The sequence below is a fragment of the Mirounga leonina genome, unplaced genomic scaffold (genome assembly GCF_011800145.1).
Source record: "Mirounga leonina isolate KUSES-001 unplaced genomic scaffold, KU_Mleo_1.0 Mir_151, whole genome shotgun sequence".
In the NCBI taxonomy this organism is placed as follows: Eukaryota; Metazoa; Chordata; class Mammalia; order Carnivora; family Phocidae; genus Mirounga; species Mirounga leonina.
In genome coordinates this window covers 4,458,333-4,481,989 of record NW_023270377.1, presented here as the reverse complement: position 1 = coordinate 4,481,989, position 23,657 = coordinate 4,458,333, and the positions used below count along the sequence as shown (strand labels likewise).

Here is a 23,657-nt window from a genome sequence, read left to right as displayed (position 1 = left end):
AGAACGTGGTATCACGGTGGTGTTGGTTATGCGCCTGTCACCCCATTCTGGTAAGCCTGTGGCCTTCCCTCTGGCACGTGGCTAACTACCATTTCCCTTTGTTAATTTTTGCAATAATAACTTTGCATTTTTCCCTAATTATAAAACATCGTAGTTTAGAAAAATTGAAAATGCAGGGAAGCTTTTTGCTTTAAAAACAAACTCCCTACTCTAAGTTTTCAGTTTGGGGGGTATACACCCTTCCAGTTGTATCTGTATTCTTATTTATTTCCAAAGTTGGATTATATCGTAACTGACTTTATAAATATGTTAACTTTCCACTCTCTAAAAACAGTTCGGAAATTGGAAACAGCCTCTATGACCAGCAGTAGGGGACTAGTTAAATAAATCATGGTAAACCCCTGCAAGGAGATACTATGCAGCCATGAAAATGTCTCTCCCTCTGGACAGACGTTCCTAGGTGTCCTTGTCCTATGGAGGGGCTTGAGCCTTGCTCTCCTGTAGCCCACCCCAGCCATGCCCCTACCACTCCAGCGCCTTTTCACCTGCTGGGCTGAGAGACCTCCCCCCTTGTGCATGTGGCCTCCCCGCCTTGTGTCCCAGCAGAGACCACCTTATCCATAAGGCCCTGGTGACCCCCACCTAAAAGTGCCCCCACCCCTCTTCCCTGACTTACCTCCTCTGTACCCCTAATCACCTTTGTGATTTCCTCCTTTACTGTTTAATTTGTCATCTTCCACCACCAGAATGTGAGGGGGAAGACTCCGCCAAGTTTCCCAGGCCTAGAACAGGGTCTGCTGCCTCGGTCAGTATCCGCCCAGTTCAGTCAGGTTTTATGTAATGGGATGAACAGCTGAAGGTTATTATCTGCCACGTCGTCGCCCTGGATTGGGTGCTTTCTTTATATTGCTTATTAAATTTACTGTACAGCTCTGTGAAGTGGCACTGTTATCCTCATTTTTAAGTGAGAAAACGGAGTCTTAGAGAGTTTGAATACTTTGCCCAGGGTCACATAGCTGCCAAGGGTCATGTGGGAGGCAGGTGTGACCCACAGGTGGAAACCCGGGGCTGTGGGCGGGGCCGCCTGTGTGCCTGTGTGCAAAAACCGCCTGAATGGAAAGAGTACAGACTTCTCCAAGATCAGAAGTGTTTTTCCTTGTTCTCTTTTCATCTTTCAGCAATAAATACATACTATTTATGGAAAAATGTGTTAAATAAAGTTAGTTCAAATAGGAATTCTGTAGTTAGAAAACACAAAGTAAGAGGTAAACATTTGCGAATTTCCACTTGTCAGTAGATATATTCAATTCGAAACCTTAATTTATCCCAAAACCAAGAACAGTGAGTCTTTCTTTGTGGTAATAGAAAGTGGTCCTTGTCTGGCTATGGAAGGGAGAAGAGCTAGGGGTGGGCGTTTGGGGCCCTGGGGGGCAGCCATGGGAGAGCCGGGACACCTGCGTCCCCGCCCCCATTCTGCCGCTTGCCACACAGTGAGGAAAATTAGAGATATGGAAGGACCTAACCGAAGACAGAGCAACTGGGTCAAATCGTGGGGACACTGTGCAGAGCCTGCCCCGTCTCCTGGAGGGCAGACATCATTCCAGCAGTAAGTGGAATTGTTTGCAAACATCAAGTGGCTACAGTAGGGTGCGTCTCAGCTTAGAGTTTAATTATATTGAGCAAATTACAGGGTTTCATAGTCTGTGCATATCCTCGTCTGCCCGGACAGGGAGCAAGGCTCTGAATCCTGCTCTTGCCAGCCCCATCCTCTCTCGGCCACGAAGCACACCTTGAACCAAGTAGGCCTTTTTCTGAGAAGTACCAGACGTGAAGTCAGGTATAAACAGACCCCTACTTCCGTGTGTGATCTCGTTTTTAATTTCTTCCTGCAAATGTGTATTGAGGTTGGATTCGTAAGAATCGTGACTGTAACACTTGACAAGAGGGCGGTGCTTTCCCAGAGGAACTAGAAAATACTGTGAAAGTCCTAATTACGCCTCATCTCAGCCTGTTCTGCGCGCTGTCTCCATGTCATCATTTTGTTCTTTCTTCACAATTGAGCAGATCCACTTAAATCCCCCACGTAGCCAAGGCTATCTAGATCTGTTACTTTGAGCATACGTAGTGAATTCCATTTTTGTGCCCATTTTGCATGAAGCTTGTACATGCGTGCTCTCTTCACTAATACCAGCATCTCCTTTTCTCTTTTTCCCACTCATCCTCGTAAGAGCAAAATCTCTGTAGTCACCCTAGCTGCACGCACAGCACGCGTGCAGAGCCGAGCTGCCCCGGCCAGGCTGCCCCTCCCAGCCCTTGGGGTGTCCTCATCCCTCCAACAGCCGCACCTCCAAAGGTCAGGGTCTCAGGTCAAGCCAAATGACAAGGTGTGCTCGAAAGAGGGAGACAGCTTCCCCTGTGAAGAAGTGCCCCTGGGTCTAGAATGAGAAAACAAACTTGAATTTCACAGAAGAACATACATAGATCCATTTCTTCCTTTTCTGTGGCCAGAGCCAGGGAGTCAGAGAGGACACCGGAAGTAGCAATGGGGGCCGCTCCTGAGAGCCCTGGGCCGCCGGGAGTGGAGAGGGAGGTATTTACTGGTAAAAGCCAGTTGGGGCCAGAGCTTGAGACCGTGGAAGTGGGGTTAATGCCGGGGTCTGCATACAAGTGGAGTAAGAGACCCTTTCCGTCTCACACCCAGATGACCTGGAAGGCCTCACTTCCTGGGGTCCGCTCAGAGTTTCCTGTAGCCTGTGAGCCATAGAATCCCAAGGACTGGAGACAGCCGGCCCCGGCCACTAGCTGGACGGTGGACCATCCCAGGGTGTGTGGGCAGGGATGACTGGCAAGAGTGTATTCAGGAGAAAACTGTGGATTCGTCAGGAACCTTCTGCCGAAGTGGGGGGAGAAGAGGAAAAGAAATCTATTTCTGAGGAAAGGGGCGGGCAGAGGCACGGAGGCAGGGAGGAGGCCCACATCCTGGTTGGGGAGGCTGGTGGGCAGTTGCTTCTTTTAACCTCACCCCAGGGGATAAAAGACAGCAGTAGGGAAGAATGGGAATGAGCGATTCTTTGATGAATAGCGAGCGGCAGATTCCACTTCTGGCGCTGGGCTGCTGCACCCTCCCCTGACCCTGCCGTCAGCCACAGGGGGCTGGGCTTCTGCTTAAGGAAAAAGAGAAAAATGTCAGTTATTATGTTTGGGAACACAATCTTATCTTTCATTTTATTTTACAGCAATTTCCCCAGAGATCAACCGTAGTGTCTGATTGAACCATATTGACAAAATTTTTTAGCCACGTTAAAGAAAATGCTTTAAACTCAAAGCAGATCCCACTCAGACTCTCCAAACACTTTATTTTATCGTGTTACATTTTATTTTATTTTTGCCAGGACAAAGCGCAAGTTCTAAGACAGTGCTGGAAGTGATAGGATAAAACTGTTGTAGTAGCAGTGAAGTCTGTTCTTCTCTTTAAAAGAATGTTCTAGAATTAATGCTGAATTATTAACTGCTTTTTGTCAGAAGCGAGTTGAATCTGAGTTTTTACACACCATCATTAATTTTAGAGATGACAGCCATTTGTCATTTTTGTGGAGAAGACAAACTAAGAGCCACTCACTTGACCAATTCTGTTGAAGAAGTCTGTACTTTCAACTGCGTTTCAGAAATGAAATGATCTCTGGGCCGCAGTTCTGAACAAAGATATTACTCGTATCTTTATCCATGGCGTTATTGATGGAGACAGTTATCCCGAGTATAAAATTTGACAGATTTTCAGTCAGGTTAAAATTATCTGTCATGCTACAAACTTTTCCTGCACTTAGCAGTCCGGGCGGGATTCTTGATTTGAGATTGACACAAGGTTGTCATGAGACCCAGCCGCACAGAACACAGAAATCGAGGGCAGGGTTTCAGAGGGGCTCTCCCATTTTCACTAAACCTCTTACATGCCCAAATCTTAATAGTCGTAATCATTAGATTTCCTTTGAGCTTTGTTCTTTGGAAAGAATCGCAGAGTGGGATTAAGATGGGGGTGCCCCTGGGCGGCTCAGGTCACGATCTCAGGGTCATAGGATCAAGCCCCACATCGGGCTCCAGACTAAGCGCAGAGTCTGCTTGACGCTCTTTTCCCTCCTTCCCCCTCTGCTCCTCCCCCTGCTCGTGTGTGCTCGAGCTCTCTCTCTCTCCCTCTCAAATAAATACAATCTTAAAAGAGAAAAAAAAAAGATTGAGGTGCCCATGTGTTAATACTTACGGCGGGAAACAGGCATAAACTGGGATTGTCCCAGGGAAAGCAGGATGAACGTCACCCTGGTTAAGCGTGGGGGCAGCCTTAGTTTCTCAGGGAGAGTACCCATGGGAATCACTCACTTTATGCTAGCACAAAATCCACAGTGTCCTCTTACGTCACACGATCAGAATCTTGGCCTTGAGATGCATCACACCACGCCAGCCCACCAGCCCCTTCGTGGACTGGGCTGTATTTGCACCCCTAGAACTTAGAGCTTGCCAAATGTAGGAAATCATTAGGCTTCCTTTGCAACAAGGAGGAATCTTCACTACAGATCTCGGAGGGGAACCAAACAGCCCACCCTGAGCTACTCATTTGCCATGTGGACCTGCTACCTATTTGTGACCCAGTAAATATTTTAAATACAGTGTTTTAATAGTGTGTCAAAAGTAAGAAGTCATTAACCTCATCTTCTTATTAATGTCACACCAGATTGATTCCAGTGCTCACTGAACAGATGACCTTACTGTCTCAACTTCCTTATTCAAATGAGGGTGCTGCCACCGCTCACCTGCCACTAGTTAGAGACATGAGTGGGTTGATAATATCTAGTTTGCAGGCAGAAGAGTTAGAGGTCAACCCCAGCCTTGGAATCTACATAAAATGTGTAGCACAGTCATTAGTCATTAGCAGCAGGTTAGCAAAATTCTGAAACAGCAGGAAAGAGAAATACTGTCTTTTCAGTTGCCGTTAAAGGAGTCATTTCACGCTTTTCAAAAAAAAGAATTCATTGGACAAATCTTAAAATGGGGGGGGGCGTGTTTCTATATTTTTCCCAAAGATGTTTATTTTGTTAAAAGGTTGTTCAGATACAGAACAGGTACCCAAGGCAGCTCGTGATGCAGATTTAGGCTCATGTATTTTCTTAGCTTCAGCATCCGCACAAATCAGTCTAAAGCTGTGTGGATTCACAGTTGGATTAGTCTGTTCGGGTGTTGCACTATTAGCCGTTTCCGTGTCTTAAACCCATCATATCTTTCTGTTTTCTTCACTGCTCTTTCCCCAGGGCCTAGAACAGTACACCCCGCGAAGCGGGCCCTGGGTAGTTATTTGTTGAAGCAGTAAATACCTGGTGTCTGCACACACACATGCACATATAGTCAAGGTCGTGCTCCTCTGAGTGCTGAGCTTCATCACCTGTAGTCCTGAGTGGTTGCACGTTGCCCTCCATCAGCTCCAGGCTTCCTGTGGATGGATTACCCATGGAACCCAACTGTTCAGAGTTCCCTCACGGGCCGAGTGGCTCAGGGAGCAAGGGAGTCCCGCTTAGTAACCTCAAGCCCACTGACCGGGGCTATTGTTAGGGCCCAGGTGTGGCGGAAGGGAATGGAGTTTCGGAGGCCAGCGGGGCCTCTCTTTGAAGTGGCCGGGCCTTCCGTTGGAAGCACCTGACGCCACGGTGCTCTCGCTCCCCGATGGGGGCATGCCACCCACCAGCAGTAAGGGCTTGGGAAGCTCAAAGGTCCCTTTTCATAATCAAGCTGCGTGTCCCACGGCTTGGGAGAGAGCCGTGAAATCATATGGAACAAGGAGTTTTTCAAGTATTATTTTTAAGGACAAGACATTATTTCTCTGACTTTTCAAATTAGCATTTGATTTCATTCAAAACGAAAATAACCACCACTGACTTGAAACATAACAAAATGTTACATGGGATGCCTGGGGGAAATTGAGGTCTTTTTAAAAAGATAAAATTTATCACCTTCATGTGGTAATAATTTATTCTACAAAGTGCTCAAAACTGTGAGGAAATTTAATACAGATTTTCAGCTGGCGTTTAAATAATATTTAAAGTCTCCGGGTCTTAAATGTACAATTCTAGATACACTGGATGTTTGTTTCCTCTGGCGTTCAAAAAAAAAATCTTACGTTTATGTTCTTTGTGCTGCCAGTTAAGTCTTGGGAGAAAGACCTTTTTACTGAGCACCTATTTTTGCTGGTGGGTGCCTACTGGAGGGACACTGCCACGTAAGAGAAACACCCCCAGACGAAATCACAGCACTGGGAAGGAAGACGGTGATAGGAGCCCTGTGTTGAGAGGGAGCGCGAAGAGGGGCCCAGATGTCACGGTGAAGGTCGTGTGGTGCTCGCGCTCCCACCGCTGAGGATCCCTCGAGCAGCCTGTCAGCAGCACTGTGTCTGTCTAGCCGTAGTCGTGGCATATCTCAAAGTAAATCTCCCAGGACCCTTTCTAATAGTTACCAGACTCCCCCGATGTTTCTAATGTTTTGGTATCAGTCGTGTGGTTTTCTGTGTTGAGAGTCCTCAGTTTCGACTTACTGGATGATTATTGTTTTAGAAAACCTGACTACCCTTTGTGGCCGTGTGTGCATGGTGTTCAGGATCCACACTCCGCCCTCTGTGCTTCATGTCTGTCCACAGCATGCACCATCCTTCCTCGGATGCTGCGAATGTTCTCTGTGTGTCTGTTGTTAATATTTTTGCACTAGAATGGAAGCCAGTTAGGACAGGAGCCGTGTTTTGTGTACTTGCATTGTTCCAAGTCTGGAAGAGAGCTGGATGCTGGTGAGCCATTCTGCCTCTCTGTCTGTTTGTCTGGCATCTCTGTGTCCTCGCAGATGGGGGTAGCGTGTGAGAGGAAGGGGGGTAGTCAGGACGGCCCAGGGCCTCTGGCCTGAGCAGCAGGAAGGCTCAGTTGCTGTTGACTGAGATGGAGAAGGAGCATGTTGGGGCATGGCAGGCCAAGGGCAGATGTTCAGGATGGCTGTTTTGCCCAGTTTAGCTGTGAAGAGATTGAGGCTGACAGACATGAATTCCCCCAAGTCATACAGCCAATTGTCCAGGCTAGGATTTTGAACTGCCTTTCTGATTCTACAGCTGTGCTGGTTCCTCTTCATGGCACACATCATGGTTCTCTCCCTGCCCTCGATACGCTTCCATCTTATGCTACATGCCGAAGGCCATTCCGAGGACAACGGGCTGCTTCATGGAGGTGGGCAGGGGAGGAGCTGAAGTGCAAATTGGCCAGTGGCCAGCATGCAGGCTTCAGGGACTTAGTGGCTTGGATGGCTTCACACCCTGCTGGTGAGACAGGCACAGAGTTTCCAGAAGCAGCTGAGCAGCATGGATCCAGAACCCCACAAATACTTATTTTCTTATACCCACACCTCAAAAACTGTCTTAATGCCATAATTCCGGATATTAAAAATATATGCAGAAGTGATGGTTTTGGTCAAAATTTTGAAATCCATCCTAAGCAGGAGAGAAATAATTAAGCAAAGTGATGGGCGCCTGGGTGGCTCAGTTGGTTAAGCGACTGCCTTCGGCTCAGGTCATGATCCTGGAGTCCCGGGATCGAGTCCCGCATCAGGCTCCCTGCTCAGCAGGGAGTCTGCTTCTCCCTCTGACCTTCCCCCCGTCTCATGTGCTCTCTCTCTCTCTCTCAAATAAATAAATAAAATCTTTAAAAAAATAATAATTAAGCAAAGTGAGAGACATATTCTGTTCTTTCTGAGGTTTGTTTGTTTGTTTGAAACCTGTAATTGACCCTGGAGCAGTGGGATATGTCACGACCAAATTACCTCTTTTTTCAGTCCGGGTTTCTGTGTATCAGGTTTTCTTAAAGCTGAGGACACCAGCACTCTACTTCTTCAAACCACATGATGTCAGCAGGTTAAGAACAGGGATGTGTCATGAAGAAGCAGCCTTATTTTGGTGTATTTCCGTGCCTTGAACAGAATGCCCTGAGTGAATGTGTTCAGGACCCTGGACAGAGCCCTCCATGACCCCGCCTACCTAACAAGCTCGATTGTCCTGCCTCAGACCTGACGCTTTCTTGTGCAGCAGTTGGTAATTTGACTCCATGTGACTTTTAATAGAGACAGCTAAATTCCTAAAGATGGGAAATTTACATTATCAAAGAGAGAGCGTACATTTAATTAACTTCTGTAATTGAGTTTTCTTCTAGACATGCTCAGTCCTTCCCCAGCCTGCTCCACCGCGGAGCCTCCCACATGAACCAGGATCTCTTTGTCAGCTGCTAGTCATAAGCACCAAACTTGAGAAAAGGTTGTGGCTGATTATGTAAAAAGAGAGAAGGCTGGAAAGAAACAGACATCTCTTGAAGTGATTTCATTTCTACCTAACGGCCCTGCTCTGAGCGTCTTTGCATTTTTCGGAGTATGCTGGACTAATTCAGCTAAAAATCAACTAGAGAACAATTTGATTTTTGACCCTCAGGTGTAAAATCCTGACGTGCGTTCCCTAATATGTACCTTTCCAGCATGTTCCCACATTGCCTTCCTCAGGCTCTCGGCCTCACTCAACCACAGCACGTTCTACCTTTCATCCCCTGAGATCAGATCATGGTCGTCAATGCAAGCTGGCCATCCGGCCTGAAAGAAAACTAGAGAGACTTGAGAGGAACAAGGCCATTCTGGCTGCAGCCATATGCTGTGCTCTGCAGGAGGAGGGGAGACTGGGATGGCTCCCTCAGAGGAGGGTGGAACATTCCAGGGTCTGCCATTCACCCAAAGCATAGAGCCAGGTCCTGGCAGGTGGCTGGAGGCCCAGACCGTCAGTGCCATGGATCCCCCACCCCGCGCTCGGCAGCTTCAGCTGAACTTTGTGACTGTACCCAGGCCCCTTTCTGACCCTCACTCTGATACCATCCCTGCATCTTGTTAGACTGTGACGTTGACTTGGTCTTCCTTATTTGATTGCTTCGTAGCATTTAACACAATGACCATCCCCCCTTTTTTCTTTCTTTCTTTTTTTTTTTAACAGCTTCATTGAGATAAAATTCACATAGCAGTACGTCTCACTCACTCAAAGTATACAATTCAGGAGTTTTAGCGGATTCACAGAGATGTGCAGCCATCACCACAGTCCTTTTTAGAACGTTTCCATCACCTCAAAAAAAAAGAAAAATCCTGCACCCTGATTCGTGATCAGCATTTGTGCCTCTATTTTTAAGGCCATCACAGACACGTTTCAGTAAGTAAGGGCTTCACGTAAATGAAGATCAATCCCAATACTTGAGTTTTATTTACAGAGACATCTTGGTGCGACTAAACGCGGCCCAGGTAGGAGATGGTTCTCCCCCACATTTTCTCTCCATTCTGGCCCCTCCTATTGTCTTCCTTTCCTCCCCACTTTGTAACTCAGTCTAACACTGTGGTGTCTCTTCCTTCCCCCAACACCTGTCATCTTCCTCGAACCCCCATCGTGCCCCTGCTGCCCCTTCTTCTGACACCGTGTACCTCTGTGTGAGCACCGCGAGCGGCAAAGGGAACCGGACAATATACCAGGCTCTGAAACATCTTCAGAGATTGGGATTTAAGTAAACCTCCTCCTGTTGAAAGCTCCCGTCAAAAGGACTGTGAGAAGGGGCGAGGTTTTGAACTTCACTTCACACTCACCTTTTAACAGAGGCCGGGATGTTGTGATTTCCTTGGATGGCAGAGGTGGCCTGTTCTTTATTTACCAGCCCGCACATCTCTCTGAGCTTCAGAAAGAACAGAGCCCTTCTTAAAGATCCAAATGAGCTTTATATGGTTGGCCTTGTCTCGAAGGAAATGTGTTTTAATTCACTGGCTCCTACATGACTTCATCTTGGGTTTTTAGAAGGTCTTAGCCCTCGACTGATGCCCCCTGCCCCCAACCCAGCAGCGACAAATAGCCCTGTCTTTGATCATTTTGTATTTTTTTAATACCCCCCCCCCCAAAAAAAGGATTTCTAGGAATATATGCTACCTTATACTGCCAAATGAGTAAGTTAGGGAGTATGTGAAAGCAGGAGAAGGGGAGGGCTGGTATGCACACACCTGTCCTCCTTTTTCCTGCTTTCTTTGTTTTTATATAGATGCGTACTTCCTATGAACATACATTTGAAGGTTTTCGTATTGGTCTTCGACACATCGGACATTAACAGCCAGCCAGCCCTGGGGACCATTAGCAGCTCCTCGGGTCATGTGGGTGGCTCCCCGCAGCAACTTCTTGATGTCCCCTCTCTCAAACCCAGCCCATGAGCAAGAGTGGTGGGAGGTGCTCCCTCCAGAGTCTGGGCCGGGGGCCGGGGATGTGCGCTGGGACAGCCAGCCCTGCCGCCGCAGGAAGAACTGTTGCTGTTGTTGGGATATGGTGGGGAGTGGGGGTGCACCACCCCTTCCCAGTGCGGGGCCGAAGGACGCCTTCCCCGGCAGACGCATTTCCAGACCCTTGGGAGCAGCAGGGTCTTGAGAGTCACATGCATAGAGCCCCACGGATTTGAATATCAGCTGAGATATCAAAAACCTATCTACACACCTGGCAGTGACAGCTCTCACCGAGGCAAGCTCCCTGCAACAGTTCATCAGAAATGGGCCAGCTAATGATCGGCTGGGCAGATAATCGGAGGAGAGTTAATTGTAAGGTTCGATATGGCATCTTGTCAGCAGAGATAAGTTGTCACGTTTTCCACTTGAGCTGAAACTAAATGATTGTAAAATAAGTTATGAGTGTCCTTGGGCCTGTCTGCCGGAATGATAGCTAAGAATACATTCCTGGCCATCCGTCTCAAGCAGGCTGCTTGATATTTATGCGAATGGAATGTTATTTTATTCCCCTCTGGTCATGCTTGTCAGCTCTCCGAGTGAAAAGTGAGGCGCGTCTTTGACTCATACTTCACGTACCGGAGCCTGGAGAGACTGCAGATTGTTATCATTATTGCTCATATTATATATTTTTTGGGGTGTGCGTTGAACATTGATGCCCGATTGGGAAGAACTAATGGCTGACATTGAGCACACGGGATGGCAGCAGACCGGCCCATCCCGGCTTGGCGCCACGTGTCCGGGGGCCTCCGAGTCCCTCCGTCAAAACCGGTTTCGATGTGGAGTAATGAGGCGCTTGCTTTTTTAATTTGGCATGCCTCTCTTCTCTTCGCGTCCACCCTCCCGTACTTAGCCCTGTCGACGGTCGTCGGCTGTCCCGGCTCCCCATAATTGATACAAAATAAAATGCATTATTTGTATTCAGCCAGGAGGAGCGGATTGCATTCCGTGGGCTGCGGCTGGAGCTCATTTACAGCGTCTGAGGCCGGGCTTTCTGGGCCTCTTCACTTTGAGGGATACCTTGTCAGGCAAGAGGAGTCATCGGAAATGGAAAAGCACAGCATGGAAGCCTAGTACATTTCGATTGCTCATATTTTAAACCAGAGGAATTTAAACAACTCCTCTTAAAAGGGAGTTCTCAAGATCTAGAAGCCAGGGGCGTTCATACGGCAGCTCAGGACCCAGCTAACTCGAAACGTAGCTTTCTCCGCATGACCCACCCCTGGCCTCTGGAGCAGTCCAGCCTGCCGGAGTCCTGTCTCCTGCCAGGGCCCCCCTGACCCACCCCCCACCCCCCCAACCAAAGGTCCTGCCCATCCTTGCCCTCTGGCCCCATCGCCTTCTCTGTGCCGAGCAGTGGGGGTCTCTGTGCTGCAGCAGGCCCTTCCCACAGCCAGGCCGCCTGGTCCCCGCACACACAGCCTCCTCGCCCGGCCATGCACTCCTGAGCTCTCCCTGCTCCCACTGACCCCAGCCCGGGGCATCTGGTTTTTCCAAATACTTGTGTCACCGTCCTGGGGCCCCCACCCCCGACAATCCCCCCACCCTAGACACCCAGCCTCTAGGTGGCCACAGTGTTGCTACCTGGGGAAGTAAATTCCTAGGGCTGGGGCCAGGGGGTTTGGGGACATGGGCGCGAGCGGGGAGAAGACACGAAAGATGGGCTCCACCTTCCCCTGCAGGCGACCTGGAAAGTCACTGCCCCAGCTCGTCACCTCTAAACTCCAGCAAGGATGGTTCTGTCGGTGGGACCTGGGCCCTATGCACGGCGCATCGGGCAGTGGGTGGGAAGTGAGTCGTGGATTCCAAAGTGCTTTGTGCCCATCGGTTACTAATTCATCTTCCTCCGTATCTGAAATAGAATTTACGGGGCTTACAAATGCTGATCCTGCTTTTCTGTTTTCATTATGACAACCCTGTGTCATCTTAAAAGCTCATCTCCATCCCTCCCTCCAGTGGCTGGTTAGGGCTCATGTGTTCTGTTTCTCCCCCCCACACACCCCCCCACCCCAGGGCCTTCTCCTGACTCAGTGGTACTCTGTCTCCCTGTCACTCTCACACTCGCATTCTGAGTCCTTGTGGCCCAACCAGTGGTCCCAAGTCACATTTCTGTTTCTCAGGGGGGCCATGGGGCTGGCCGGCCGGCCTGCTCGACGCAGGAAGGTGGGCATACAGACGGCGCCTTGCCTTAGTTCCTTCTGTGTGCGGGGGCGCTTGCCGTGAACATCGAGTCACATGCGTGCAGCTGATGTGCTCACTATACACATGACCCCCCCTTCCTTCTCTGTTCAGGTAACATGGCTCCAGAAAAAAAGGCTTTCCTGAAGGCATCGAGCAAGAAAGTAGATAGGCGTTCCTTCACTCCTAGAAAGCGGCTCCGTGGGGCGGGGGTTTTGCCCTTCTCTCTGTGATGAAGCCCCGGTGCCTAGGAGAGCCGGCTCGTGGAGTACTCCGCGCTCATGCACTATGTGTGGCGTACTTAAGGCTTCTTTAGGGGGAAGACTCTCAACATAAACAGACTCATTCACGGAGTTAGATGTTCACCTTAAAGCAGGTTCTGGACAGGTGGAAACTCACGTGCTCGTGGTTTTAGGATGAACTCACCAAGTGCTTCTCTGTTAGGCAACAGAAAGCCGCGCCGTCCACCTGTGGGAGCACCTCTCGATGGGAGCTCAACTCTTTATAAAACTTAATGCCACAAATATGCATGCAGCTCCCATTTTCATTCCAGCTGTGTTCCAGGCTGTGTCCTGGTGAAGAGGCTGAAGCAAGTCCCTGCCTCCATAAGGATCACACCTCGCCAGGAGGGTGTTCGTCGTCAGCAGGGACACAAACACACGGGGGGCGGGGCGTCACACGTGGGGAGCGCCGCCTGCCCCGCAAGGCAGTGGGACTGGACGCCAGGCAGCCATGGGCAGCGGCCAGAGTGGGGAAAGCCTCTCTGGGGGCCTCTCCTTTGGCTTCTTAGACCCACACCCTCCTAGTTTCCCTGTGATCTGACGAGCGTCAAGCTCACTCTGCTTTCCCCACAAAGGAGGAGGCTGTGAGCTGTGTGGGGTGCTCCGCAGTCCCACCGGGGCTTGTCCACCGATGGGGCTGGTGGCAGTGCTGGCGGCCACCGCGAGGGCATGGCAGCAGCTGGTGGGGCGACCTTGACTGGAGCAGGGTTAGCTGTGACCAGACACAAGCAGCAAAGAGGGGAGAGGCTCAGGGGGCTCTGCTTTAAAGAGGATCAGAAATCAGGTGGTGGCTGGGCAAGGGCATGGGGTCACGGAGGGTTTTGTTAGAAACGGGAGACGGTATAATAATACAGCACGTTTGATGCAGGCTGGAGAAGGTATGAAAGGCAGGGGGCAAAGTCGCTCTGGGGGCAAAATGGGGCAGAATCCAGCTCCCAGGACGAGGAGGCCCCGGGTCCATGGGAACCAGGGACAGGAAGGAGGATGCTGTCTTCTAATTGCTGCTTTTGGGGTTTTTTTTATCTTCAGCAAAATGAAAAATGATGTCTTTGTGGGGGAGGGAGTGAGGTGTGGGGCATTTGAGGAGAACAGAGGAGGTGTGATACAGCCTCTTGGAGAGCGGGGAGCAGCTTTACTCTGGGAACGTAGTGAATGGAAGGGCAGTCCAGAGGTCCAGCCCCGGTGAGCATGAGGCTCTGTTCCTCCAGCAGGACCTGAGTACAGGTGGAAGTCAAGTTGGACGAATGATCAGGAAAGGTAGAGGGAGAAGAGCGCCACTAGATTAACCCTCAGAGTGTGGGTCCTGGTGTAAGTGAGCCGGGAGACAAAAATAAGACTCCGAGGAGCTGGTTCCCCACAGCAGGCCTGGGTCAGGACCATGAAGGCTAGAGAGAAGGAAGGAGCTTAGCGAGGCGGAGGCATGAGAGGCCAGGACGCTGAAGTGAGCATGTAGGAGGAACTGGACGTAATCACTCCTGAGTGAGGATGGGGTGAGCTGCTGCTGAAACAGTCAGTGAGCGAAGAAGGGGCAGACGCCAGGGGTCCGTGGGTGTGAGTGGGCTTACGGGGGGGCATCGCTTCAAGGGGATGGGGCTGGAGGGCAGGGGGAGTGGTCTGCAAGCAGCAGAGGGGGCAGGAAGGACACCTGCCCCCACCTGTGTGCTCCCTGGGGGTGGGAGGTATGTGTCCCCCCGCCCCGGGGAGAGCCAGGTCATAGCAGGTGAAGGGAATATTCTGAGAGGTTCGCTCTCGTGAGGGCGTTTGCACAGACAGACCAGGAGGAGACTGAGCAGGTGACGAGGAGTGGAGCAATTCCGATCCTGCAGGTCTCCCTGGTGCCATTTTAGACCTGTTGGTTTTCTGTGGTGGGAGCTGTCCTGTGTGTTGTGGGATATTTCTCAGCATCTCTGGCTTCTGCCTACTTGATGCTGGTACACCTCCACCTGTCTTAGTCTGATAACCAGAAATATCTGTGGACATTATCTGGTGTCCCTGGGCAGGGGTTTCCAGTTGAGAGCCAGTGGCTTAGTGGGACTCGGGAGCCACAGGTGGATGGGTGCCCTGGTGTGGAAGGGTGCCCACGGAAAGGAAGGCTGGAGAGGCTGCTGATGGGCCGTCGGGGGAAGGCAGGTGTCACTCCTACCTCAAGGCTGCTGCTCAGCCATTTGCTTCAAGTGAATCAGAGATTTCTCCCTGAATTACAGATATTCCAAGGTATCCAGAAAACTTGGGAATGAAATCGCCCGAGTCCCTGTTAATGACTTTAGGAACAGTTTTCTGCATCTGGAATGGAGGGAGATCCCTGGACACAGACACATGTCGTTTTGTTCCCCAGGAAGGTGAATTATGACTAGTATTCCAGGGAGTTTAAGGTCATTCCCAAGTCAGATCCTAAATTAGGATGTTAGAGAAGTGCTTTGGGTGAATACAGAAAAGGAAACAGTGGTAAACAGGATAGCTCATAAAGGAGAGAAAACATGAAGTGGATTGCCCTTTATTGTTTAAAAATGGCCAAAAATGTGTGTCAGTGGGGCGGCCGTGTAGCCCTTCAGCAAAGCATTTGACGAGAGTGTGTGGCAGTTTCTCCGTAGGCGAGGCCACGGATCTGGAGTGGGATGCGCGGACGATGTCTTGTTGCGGGGTCGCTCACCGGCGCTTTCAGCTGCGTCTGCAGGTTGGAGGCTGTTTTGACTCCTCCCGGTTTAATGTCTTTTCTGGTGTCTTGGGTGGATATACCAAGTTGTGTGCTCAGAATGAATAGCCAAGGCAGTGGGGAAGGATCTACAACGTCGGGGGGCGTGCCCTGCTGTGTGAGGCACCAGGACGCCTTAGCCATCGCATTCAAGGCCATGTGCTGTTACAGGACAGACAGACGGAAGGAATCCCAGAAGGGAATAGAGAGCACAGACATAGAGCCACCCCACATGGATGGCAGCTGTGACATGACCATCCGTAACTCAAGGGTATATTCTTAACATCTTGCAAAGGACGTTGGTGTGTGCCTTAAAAAGGAAGTACTGGATGATAGGAGGGACCTGGGGATGCCTATGTGGTAACAGTGCCGCCACTCTGTGCTCAGCATCGTACGGGGGAAGTGGGCATCTGCAGCTGCCCTGGGGAACAGGCATGCCGCTTAGATCCAGATGACTGACAGACAGCCCAGTGCGGAGAGGAGAAATGTTCTTTCGGGAGAGAGCATTACAGCAGTGGAGTGGCCTAAGGATCAAGACACACAGTTGGGAATGAAAATGGTGCATTGAATTGAGTGGATGCCCAAGGGACAGACTGAAAGAGCAAAAGGCCAGCCTGCTGTCTCAGAGGCCGGTCGTCCTTGCCCGTTCTCCTCACCCTCCTCCATGGTGAGGCTTCAGCTCCTCGGGGGTGGGGGCGGGGGGCGGTCATTGTGACATTGTGATGGTCCCGTCGTCTGTCAACCATGCCTGACACAGGGTAGGTCCCGAATAGTCAGAGAGGATGGGTCAGAGAGTGAATGATGGCTTACCACCTGGGCAGAAAATACCTGAAACGAACAAAAAATAATCCCTTCTGAAGTGTGAGCGTTGAGTAATGCTATAAAAGGGTTGCTTCGGGACCAGCTAACGCTCTCGGATCCCAAGGTCCCTTAGCAACACCAGGCGGCCTCTGAGCCCTCAGAAATGATGTGCACCTGTTCATTAGATTAGCCTTTTTTTTTTCTGGGACATTTACAGTTTTCATCTGCTATCCAGTGGGATCTAGTATTTTTAAAATATGTACGAGAATTGCTACTTTTAGAAGAAGATTAGACCCCGCTGAGCAGTCTCCAGGGTCTGGTGCCATCCGGTGCCGCTGGGTTATCCTGCGGGCACTTTGGGGTGGTCGGGCCCCCACGCCGTCCTACTCGTTTCCCTGACACTTTACCGCCTTCTACTGCGTCTGGGCTGTGGCCGCTCGGAGGGAATCTTTACCTGTTTTTCTCAGTGATGGAGCCCAAGCACCTAGAAAAGTGGCCCACAGTAGGCGCTCAGAAAATACTCGTTGAACGAATGGAGCGCATCGCAAAGCACTTGGTGTCGTCCAAGTTTACAGAGAGTCCGACTCGTGAAATAAAGAATTCTTCAGGCCCTGCAGGCGGTCGGATGGTGCCTCTCCTTCACATTTTGGGAAGACTCTCTCTGGTTGAAGTCCATGTTTGTTCCCTGCTCTTTTAAGCACGACTCTCGTGTTCTCTTGGATAAAGAGAAAGATGGACGTACTAAATCGGTTTCACTTGCAGTGAATTCACACGTGTGTACAACGGTCTTAAAATTTTATAAATAGCTTCAGTGAATCAGTAATTGGCAGGTCTGCTATGGACAGAGACACGGCGGGCCATGTTCCACTCGTCATAAACTGGTGCCGCGGTCGTATGTGATGCTGAGGGTGGAAGTGAGCGAACCAGGACGCCCGCTCTCTTGTGCGCACCCGCAGAAGCGGAGCGGCCACCAGACGCCTTCATATGCGTCCTCAGCCTCTTGGTTTCGCTCCTAATGTATCAGGGTAACTGTGGGAAGAGAAAAATAAACTAGTAAAAGGCATGGACTCCTCACTTTGCTTTTCTAGAGCACCGATCATGCGAAGTAGAGAATTTTAAATGCTCCACAGCCTACAGATGATCCAAAAATAAAGTCTTTTTTTTTTTTTTAATGGCAGGTGGTACGTTAGAGGAAACGGCCCCGTGCACTTTTAATACTGGATGCTCTGGGGCCTCCAATCCAGTGATCTCAGCTTAATATAGTACTTGTGGGGCCTGGTAGCATATTGGAGGAGCATTGCTTTCGTATTTCTGCAAAGTCGACTTTGTAAGTGTTAACGTTTGCGTTCTTTTGCCTTTTCCGGTCCCATGGCAGACACGGGGCTGGGCGACTCCGTGTGCTCCAGCCCAAGTATCTCCAGCACCACCAGCCCCAAGCTCGACCCGCCCCCCTCCCCTCACGCCAACAGAAAGAAGCACCGAAGGAAGAAAAGTACCAGCAACTTCAAGGCCGACGGGCTCTCCGGCACCGCTGAAGGTAAGGTTTCCCCGGGGAGTTCAGGGTGAGAGTCTGAGTCCTGCGTTTCAAGCTGGGGAACTCCCTTACCCTTCGGACCACACATGCACCACAATGCAGGTCACCGCATGTGCTTTCTGTGTACAAGGCGACACTAGAGGGGCCTTGGAGCTGCTCATCACTGACTGATTCTCAAGATCATTCCACCAGATCAGCTCTCTTCCCTTCTGGCAGTCGTCGTCTGGTAGAAGGTGAATCCGGTTTCCCTGTCGCCCGCCTGGGCAGGTTCTGGGTCTTGCCCTCCCTCCGCACCCTGGGTCAACAGTGTCCACTCCAACTGGGGGGGCGCCATAGTATTTAATTCTAAGAAAGACGGTTGCCTCTCCTCCTCGAGGAATCTTTTCTGATATCGGCTGCTCTTAATTCTTACAAGACAGCTACCCCAATCCCGGCTTTCAGCAACACATTATGATAAATGCTCCTTCTGTGAGTGTCTTTCTGCTCTTTTTGTTTTGTGGGCTCTATTAATATTCCAGTTGTCACAGTTTGTCACAGTTTGTCTTGGTCCTCCTTTGAGTTCTTGAGCCCTTAGTTTTTATTCTCGGTGATGGCCAGATGTGGTCTTTCTGAAGTCGCTCCTTCAGATGGATTTACATTTTTTTATTTCACAGATGCAAAGTGGAGGTGCGTGCGCGCACACACACACACACCCACACATTGAGAGGTGAAATTAATGCAGTTGTAATAAACAAGCTAAAGAAAATAAGTCAAAGGAAAATAAAAATTTCGCAGCATCGTTGTTCAACATTAATTGTTATTTGTGACACCATCAATAGTAAAAGAGTCTGTTTTCAACACATGTTCCACACACGCGCCAGAAATACTTTTATAACTTACACCCTTTCTCTTTCTCTGTTTCTGCCATGCTTTTCCTGAATCCTCTACTTGGTTGTTCAGAACTACAGTTTGCAGTGTTGGAGAGAGTGGCTTCTTCCCTCCTAGTATCCAGCCGTGAGCCTGTAAGCCCACAATGCATACATTAGCAAGGAAGGAACAGGGCTGATGGTGGGCCATGCACCGGCCGCCACGCCCCCCTGAACGGGAGGTTGGGGAAGAAACCAGGAAGAAGCCTGGCGCCTCACCAGGGTGGGTGACATGCGCCACACGTACCCCAGGGGAGAGGGAGATTTGCTGTAGGGAAAGGCCTCCTGTCCGTGTCACAGATAAACATCTTACTGGGTATGTCGTGTTTCTGAAACTTTGTTCAGAAGCACCACTTGGTAGAAACTGATTATCGGGTCCACCTGTAAGTACATTACACATATTTTACACTTTCTAATTATATCCTACCCACCTCCTGACAGAGTGAAAACTGTGTGAGTAAGATACAGCCTTCAGGTAAATCAGTGGTTGCATGTTTAATTGAACTACTTCTTCAAACCAGTGTCCCGGTGAGCCAGTGGCGACTTGAACGAGGTTTGAGAGGTGTCCGTGAGCTTGTTGGACACCCGAGAAGCTCCCAGCCCGTTTCCTGAGTTACTGGGACCGTATCCTGTGCTCTGAGCAATAGCGTATAATAAGGCTGAGACAGATCCTCCAGGCAAAAACAACCTTGGACCCTTTCATTAAAAGGCCTTAGTGCGCGGTGGTGACACAGACAGAAAGACAGACTCCCAGGCACCATAGAAACACCCAAATTAGAAATCGCCACAGTACCTCAAGCATGGATGATGAGTAATGGTTGACGTGTGTTCAGAAATTCAACACCAGTGATCAGAAGGGAAGCTGCCCCTCACTTCCTAGTTAACGGATTATTGTGTCTGTAATACCAACGGCCATGACATCTTTCCAGTTCGAAATAAGGTAACAGATTCTCTATAAAAAGAAAATGATTCATTTTTCCCTAGGAAAGGTTACATACAAAACAGTAAATGAGTCATTTTTGTGAAGCGCACTATAGTTCATTATTTCTAAGGCACTCATTTTTTTTTTTTTTTTCATATTTTAACATCTCTGAAGCCGTAAGGCAACCTACAATTGAGGTCATTTTAGATTTAGTGATACACAATATTTTGTAATAGTCTTAACGGCTGTTAGCTTCTTTACGTAAATGGCGTAAACCATCTAAATTTAAACATCTGTTCTTGAAATTAAAGCTAGTTGTGTATGTTTTATTTTTAGAGGATATTGTTTAATTTTAATTATAAGAAAATATTTCTGTTTTACTTTCCTGCAAGGCACTATGACTGGTTGCTTCCACTATATTCTGTGTTAGACTGACCTCATTGTGAAAAATGGGAATTGTAGATATAAAAAGTTCTCTAGAAGATGTTTGAAAAGTAGTTGAGTTATATGGTTTTTGACATAACCCATTGGAACAAATGACAAATTCAGACTTCTTCAGAGTTTAAGAAAGATAAAGTATCACTGAAAGTTAGCTACTTCAGTCAGGGTCCTGGGGGAAAACATGGCACCCTCAAGCTGGGTCATCGAGGGAAATTTACCATGGGACTGTCTACAGAGGTGTGGGAAGAGCTATGGGGTGGTGCAGAATCCCAGGAGTGTAATGGGCAGCAGAGGGGCCAGTTATCAGGACCCAGAGAGAGAGCTGTTTGGGCAAGGCCTCCAGTCAGGAGCTATGGCCTTCAGCAGAGGGACTTATCTAGCCTATGGTAACCCAGAGGGTGAGGGACCCGGGGGACCGCCCAAACTTCATTCCCCTCCCTGCCTCTGATCTCCTGCCTGCCCCCCTCTTTGACTAAACCCAAGCAGAAGCCAAAGGGCGCCAGCCACATGGGTCTGCCTCTAAGGCAGAGACAGAGAGAAGGTAGAGATGAAGCAACAGAAGCAAGGTGGTGCTCATGCCTTTGACAGTGCCTCTGAGAAATCCCTGGGGAAGTCTGTGCCCTGACCTCGGTAAGTGCAGTAGACCAGAAGCCTCTCGAGAGGGCGGGGCTGTATGCTATCCACCGTTGTCTCCTAGGGGCCTGGCCTGAGCCCAGCTGAGGGGGTGGTCAGAGCTTCCTGAATGCCCCTCTGTACCATTCCCCAGCCGAGCCCACCACACAGGAGCCCTAGACGCTCAGCCAAGTGCAAAGATTCTGTTGCCAGCTATTTCTTACCTTGGCCGCATGCTTGTCCAGAAAGTACGAGCGAACAGGATAATATCGTCAGTGTCTGTGCTGCCTCAGAAGCCAGAAACGCTCTGTCCACATGGGGGCTCTTGGTGCACCTGATGGAAATAAGGCCACCCTGTCCAGCCAGTCTCTCGCGGTACCAGCATTCATGATCGTTGCCCTAGTTCTCTTACTCTGAAAAACGATTAAACTCTACACCCGATGGCAGAAGATGCTATAACCTGAGTTGAACAGTCATTTGCTTATATGTATAACTTAAAATGAATGGAGTGAATCTAGTAAATTATAGAAGCAGAAACTGTGATCTTTATAAATATAAACATAAAAGAACTCCTTATCTTCATAACTATTTTGGGTTCTAACGTCATAACTTGATTAGGAATGTATGTATATGTGTGAGCGCTGGAGAATTTGTTTGGATATTCAAGCCAGTCACTGGGCTTATCTAAAACGATTAGTATCATTTAAAGAGTCAAAAATGAGGGGCGCCTGGATGGCTCAGTCAGTTAAGCAGCCCACTCTTGATTTTAGCCCAGGTCATGATCTCAGGGTCCTGGGATTGAGCCCCAAGTTGGCTCCACGCTCAGTGGGAAGTCTGCTTCAGGATTCTCTCTCTCCCTCCACCCCTCTCTCTGCTCACATGCATTCTCTCTTTCTCTAAAATAAATGAAAGGACCTTTAGGGAAAAAAAAAGTCAGAAATTAAAAATAACCCAGCCCCTCCTTGTGCCGTGGAGGAAGTGTGGGGTACAAGCTGGGGCAGTGAACTCTGACTTTGTGAGAGGGACCTCATACGTCATCGAAAGCAGAGTGCCCCAGAAAGGTGATGGATGCCTCCTTGTGCTCCCAGGGCTGATATCTGAGGCTAACTTTAGGCAGGAATAGGACACTTTCTCAGTAAGTTTAACTTTGAGAAGAACAAGCCTCATAGAAGCCAACATCCTCTGGCTGTACCATAAAAAAGGTGCAGGTGGTCGTTACGTTTAAAAAATAAATAAAAATTCACGTATCCCATTTCTACCTGTACTCCTATTTAATAGACCTTTCAGAACATTGGATATTAAAATATTGGTGATTTGATTTTTTTTTTAAACTTTATTTTTTTTTAAAGATTTTATTTATTTGACAGAGAGAGACACAGCGAGAGAGGGAACGCAAGCAGGGGGAAGTGGGAGAGGGAGAAGCAGGCTTCCCATGGAGCAGGGAGCCCGATGCGGGGCTTGATCCGATGACCCTGGGATCATGACCTGAGCCGAAGGCAGACGCTTAACGACTGAGCCACCCAGGCGCCCCGGTGATTTGATTTTAAACTGGGTTTGATTTGCTCAGAGTTAATTACATTGTATGTTCACATCTGGGCTCTGTACTCCACGATGATGACAGACCAATGAAGGTGAATTTGGATGTGGGCAAGACGCACGGATGTGGGGACTGAAGCCCATGATGTGGAGGGAATCTTTGCAGTATCTAGAAGAGCTGTAGGGAAGGACAGGAGCCTGGGGGCACGTGAACTCACATCCTGGGTGGCCCAGGTGGGCTTCTTTGGGACCGGTGGATGGACGCTTCAAGGAGATGGATTTGGGTTCAGATATGAGAAGGCAGACTTTGTAAGAAGCAGGGCACCTTGTCCCCTGTGGTGGCCACAGCACTGGCTGGAGGGGAGTTCAACCCTGGAAAGGCGCTAGCACCCAGGGCCCTGGATTTGTCACCAGAACCAAGTTGAAGGGCATGTGCCCAGAGACCCCTGGGCAGTAGAAAGGATACAGATCTTTAATGACTTGCTGTGTTTTGGCATTGTCTCTGAATCTCGATGCTCTCTGGGCATCTTCTTATCCAGGTCCAGTAGTGAGCTTACCGTTGCAGAAATGAAACAGAGTCCTGCATTCTCTGTGGCCCCAAACCTGGTGGTTCTCGTTAGTTTTATAACATTCATGCAAGTTTGCATCAAGTGTTAATTTCCCTGTTCCCCCAGTGAAAAGGTGGAAGTAGAGAGAGGTTAAGTGGCTTTCTTGTCCAGGGTCAGGTTGCTGGTAGGTGACAGAACTTTCTCTTGATTCTCTGCCTCAAACTCTTTCCACCAGGCAAAAAGCAAGTCTTTGAGGTATGTGGAGCGGCTTTTGAATCTAGGAGTGGGGCAGACAGAGTAGCTTCCTTGATATTTCTCGGATTCCATGTAAAGATACTGACTTTTATATGAATCATAACATCTAGAAGTTGTGTAGCAAAGATCTTTCTTTAAAAATGCAGAGCCAGTCGGGATTTACCCAATCTTATTATATAAGAGGATATACAGAAATCCTGTTGTGTTACCCGCCTCCCCTTGGGTTCACAGTGCTTTGTTCCAAAGGTCTCAGAAGGGAATTTATTTTATCCTTCTCATCCTGATCCCTTGGTTGTTCATTCTGGGTCTTTATAGAACCGTTGTATGGTTGATCCTGGATGGATACTGAAATATTATCCTGTGGAGGAAAAGTCACAAATGGCCTCTCTCTGTTAGGATTAAAAAGAAGAAAAAAGAAAAGAATTGCCCATCCCAGCTGCACTCAGTAGGCAATCAGAGGCAAGGCCTGAGCCTGAAATTTGTTTACGAATTTCATTAAGTCCAAGTTGCAAAGGTCAGCCCGGATGGAGTTTTCCTTCCTTCCTGCACCGAAGAACCTGACATGGCGAAGCATTTTATCCTCTCGTCAAGTATCAAGCATCCAGCAC

The 23,657-nt window shown here is 49.2% G+C and overlaps 1 protein-coding gene across 8 annotated transcripts in view; it reads left to right on the top strand.

The window, feature by feature from the left end:
* AGAP1 (ArfGAP with GTPase domain, ankyrin repeat and PH domain 1) overlaps positions 1 to 23,657 on the top strand; it is a 524,731-nt gene that overhangs the window by 375,648 nt on the left and 125,426 nt on the right. For all 8 annotated transcript variants that reach the window (XM_035006807.1, XM_035006806.1, XM_035006805.1 and 5 more), the window contains one exon: positions 17,672 to 17,833. In XM_035006807.1, coding sequence (XP_034862698.1) covers positions 17,672 to 17,833 — 162 coding nt within the window. The remainder of the gene's footprint in view (positions 1 to 17,671; positions 17,834 to 23,657) is intronic.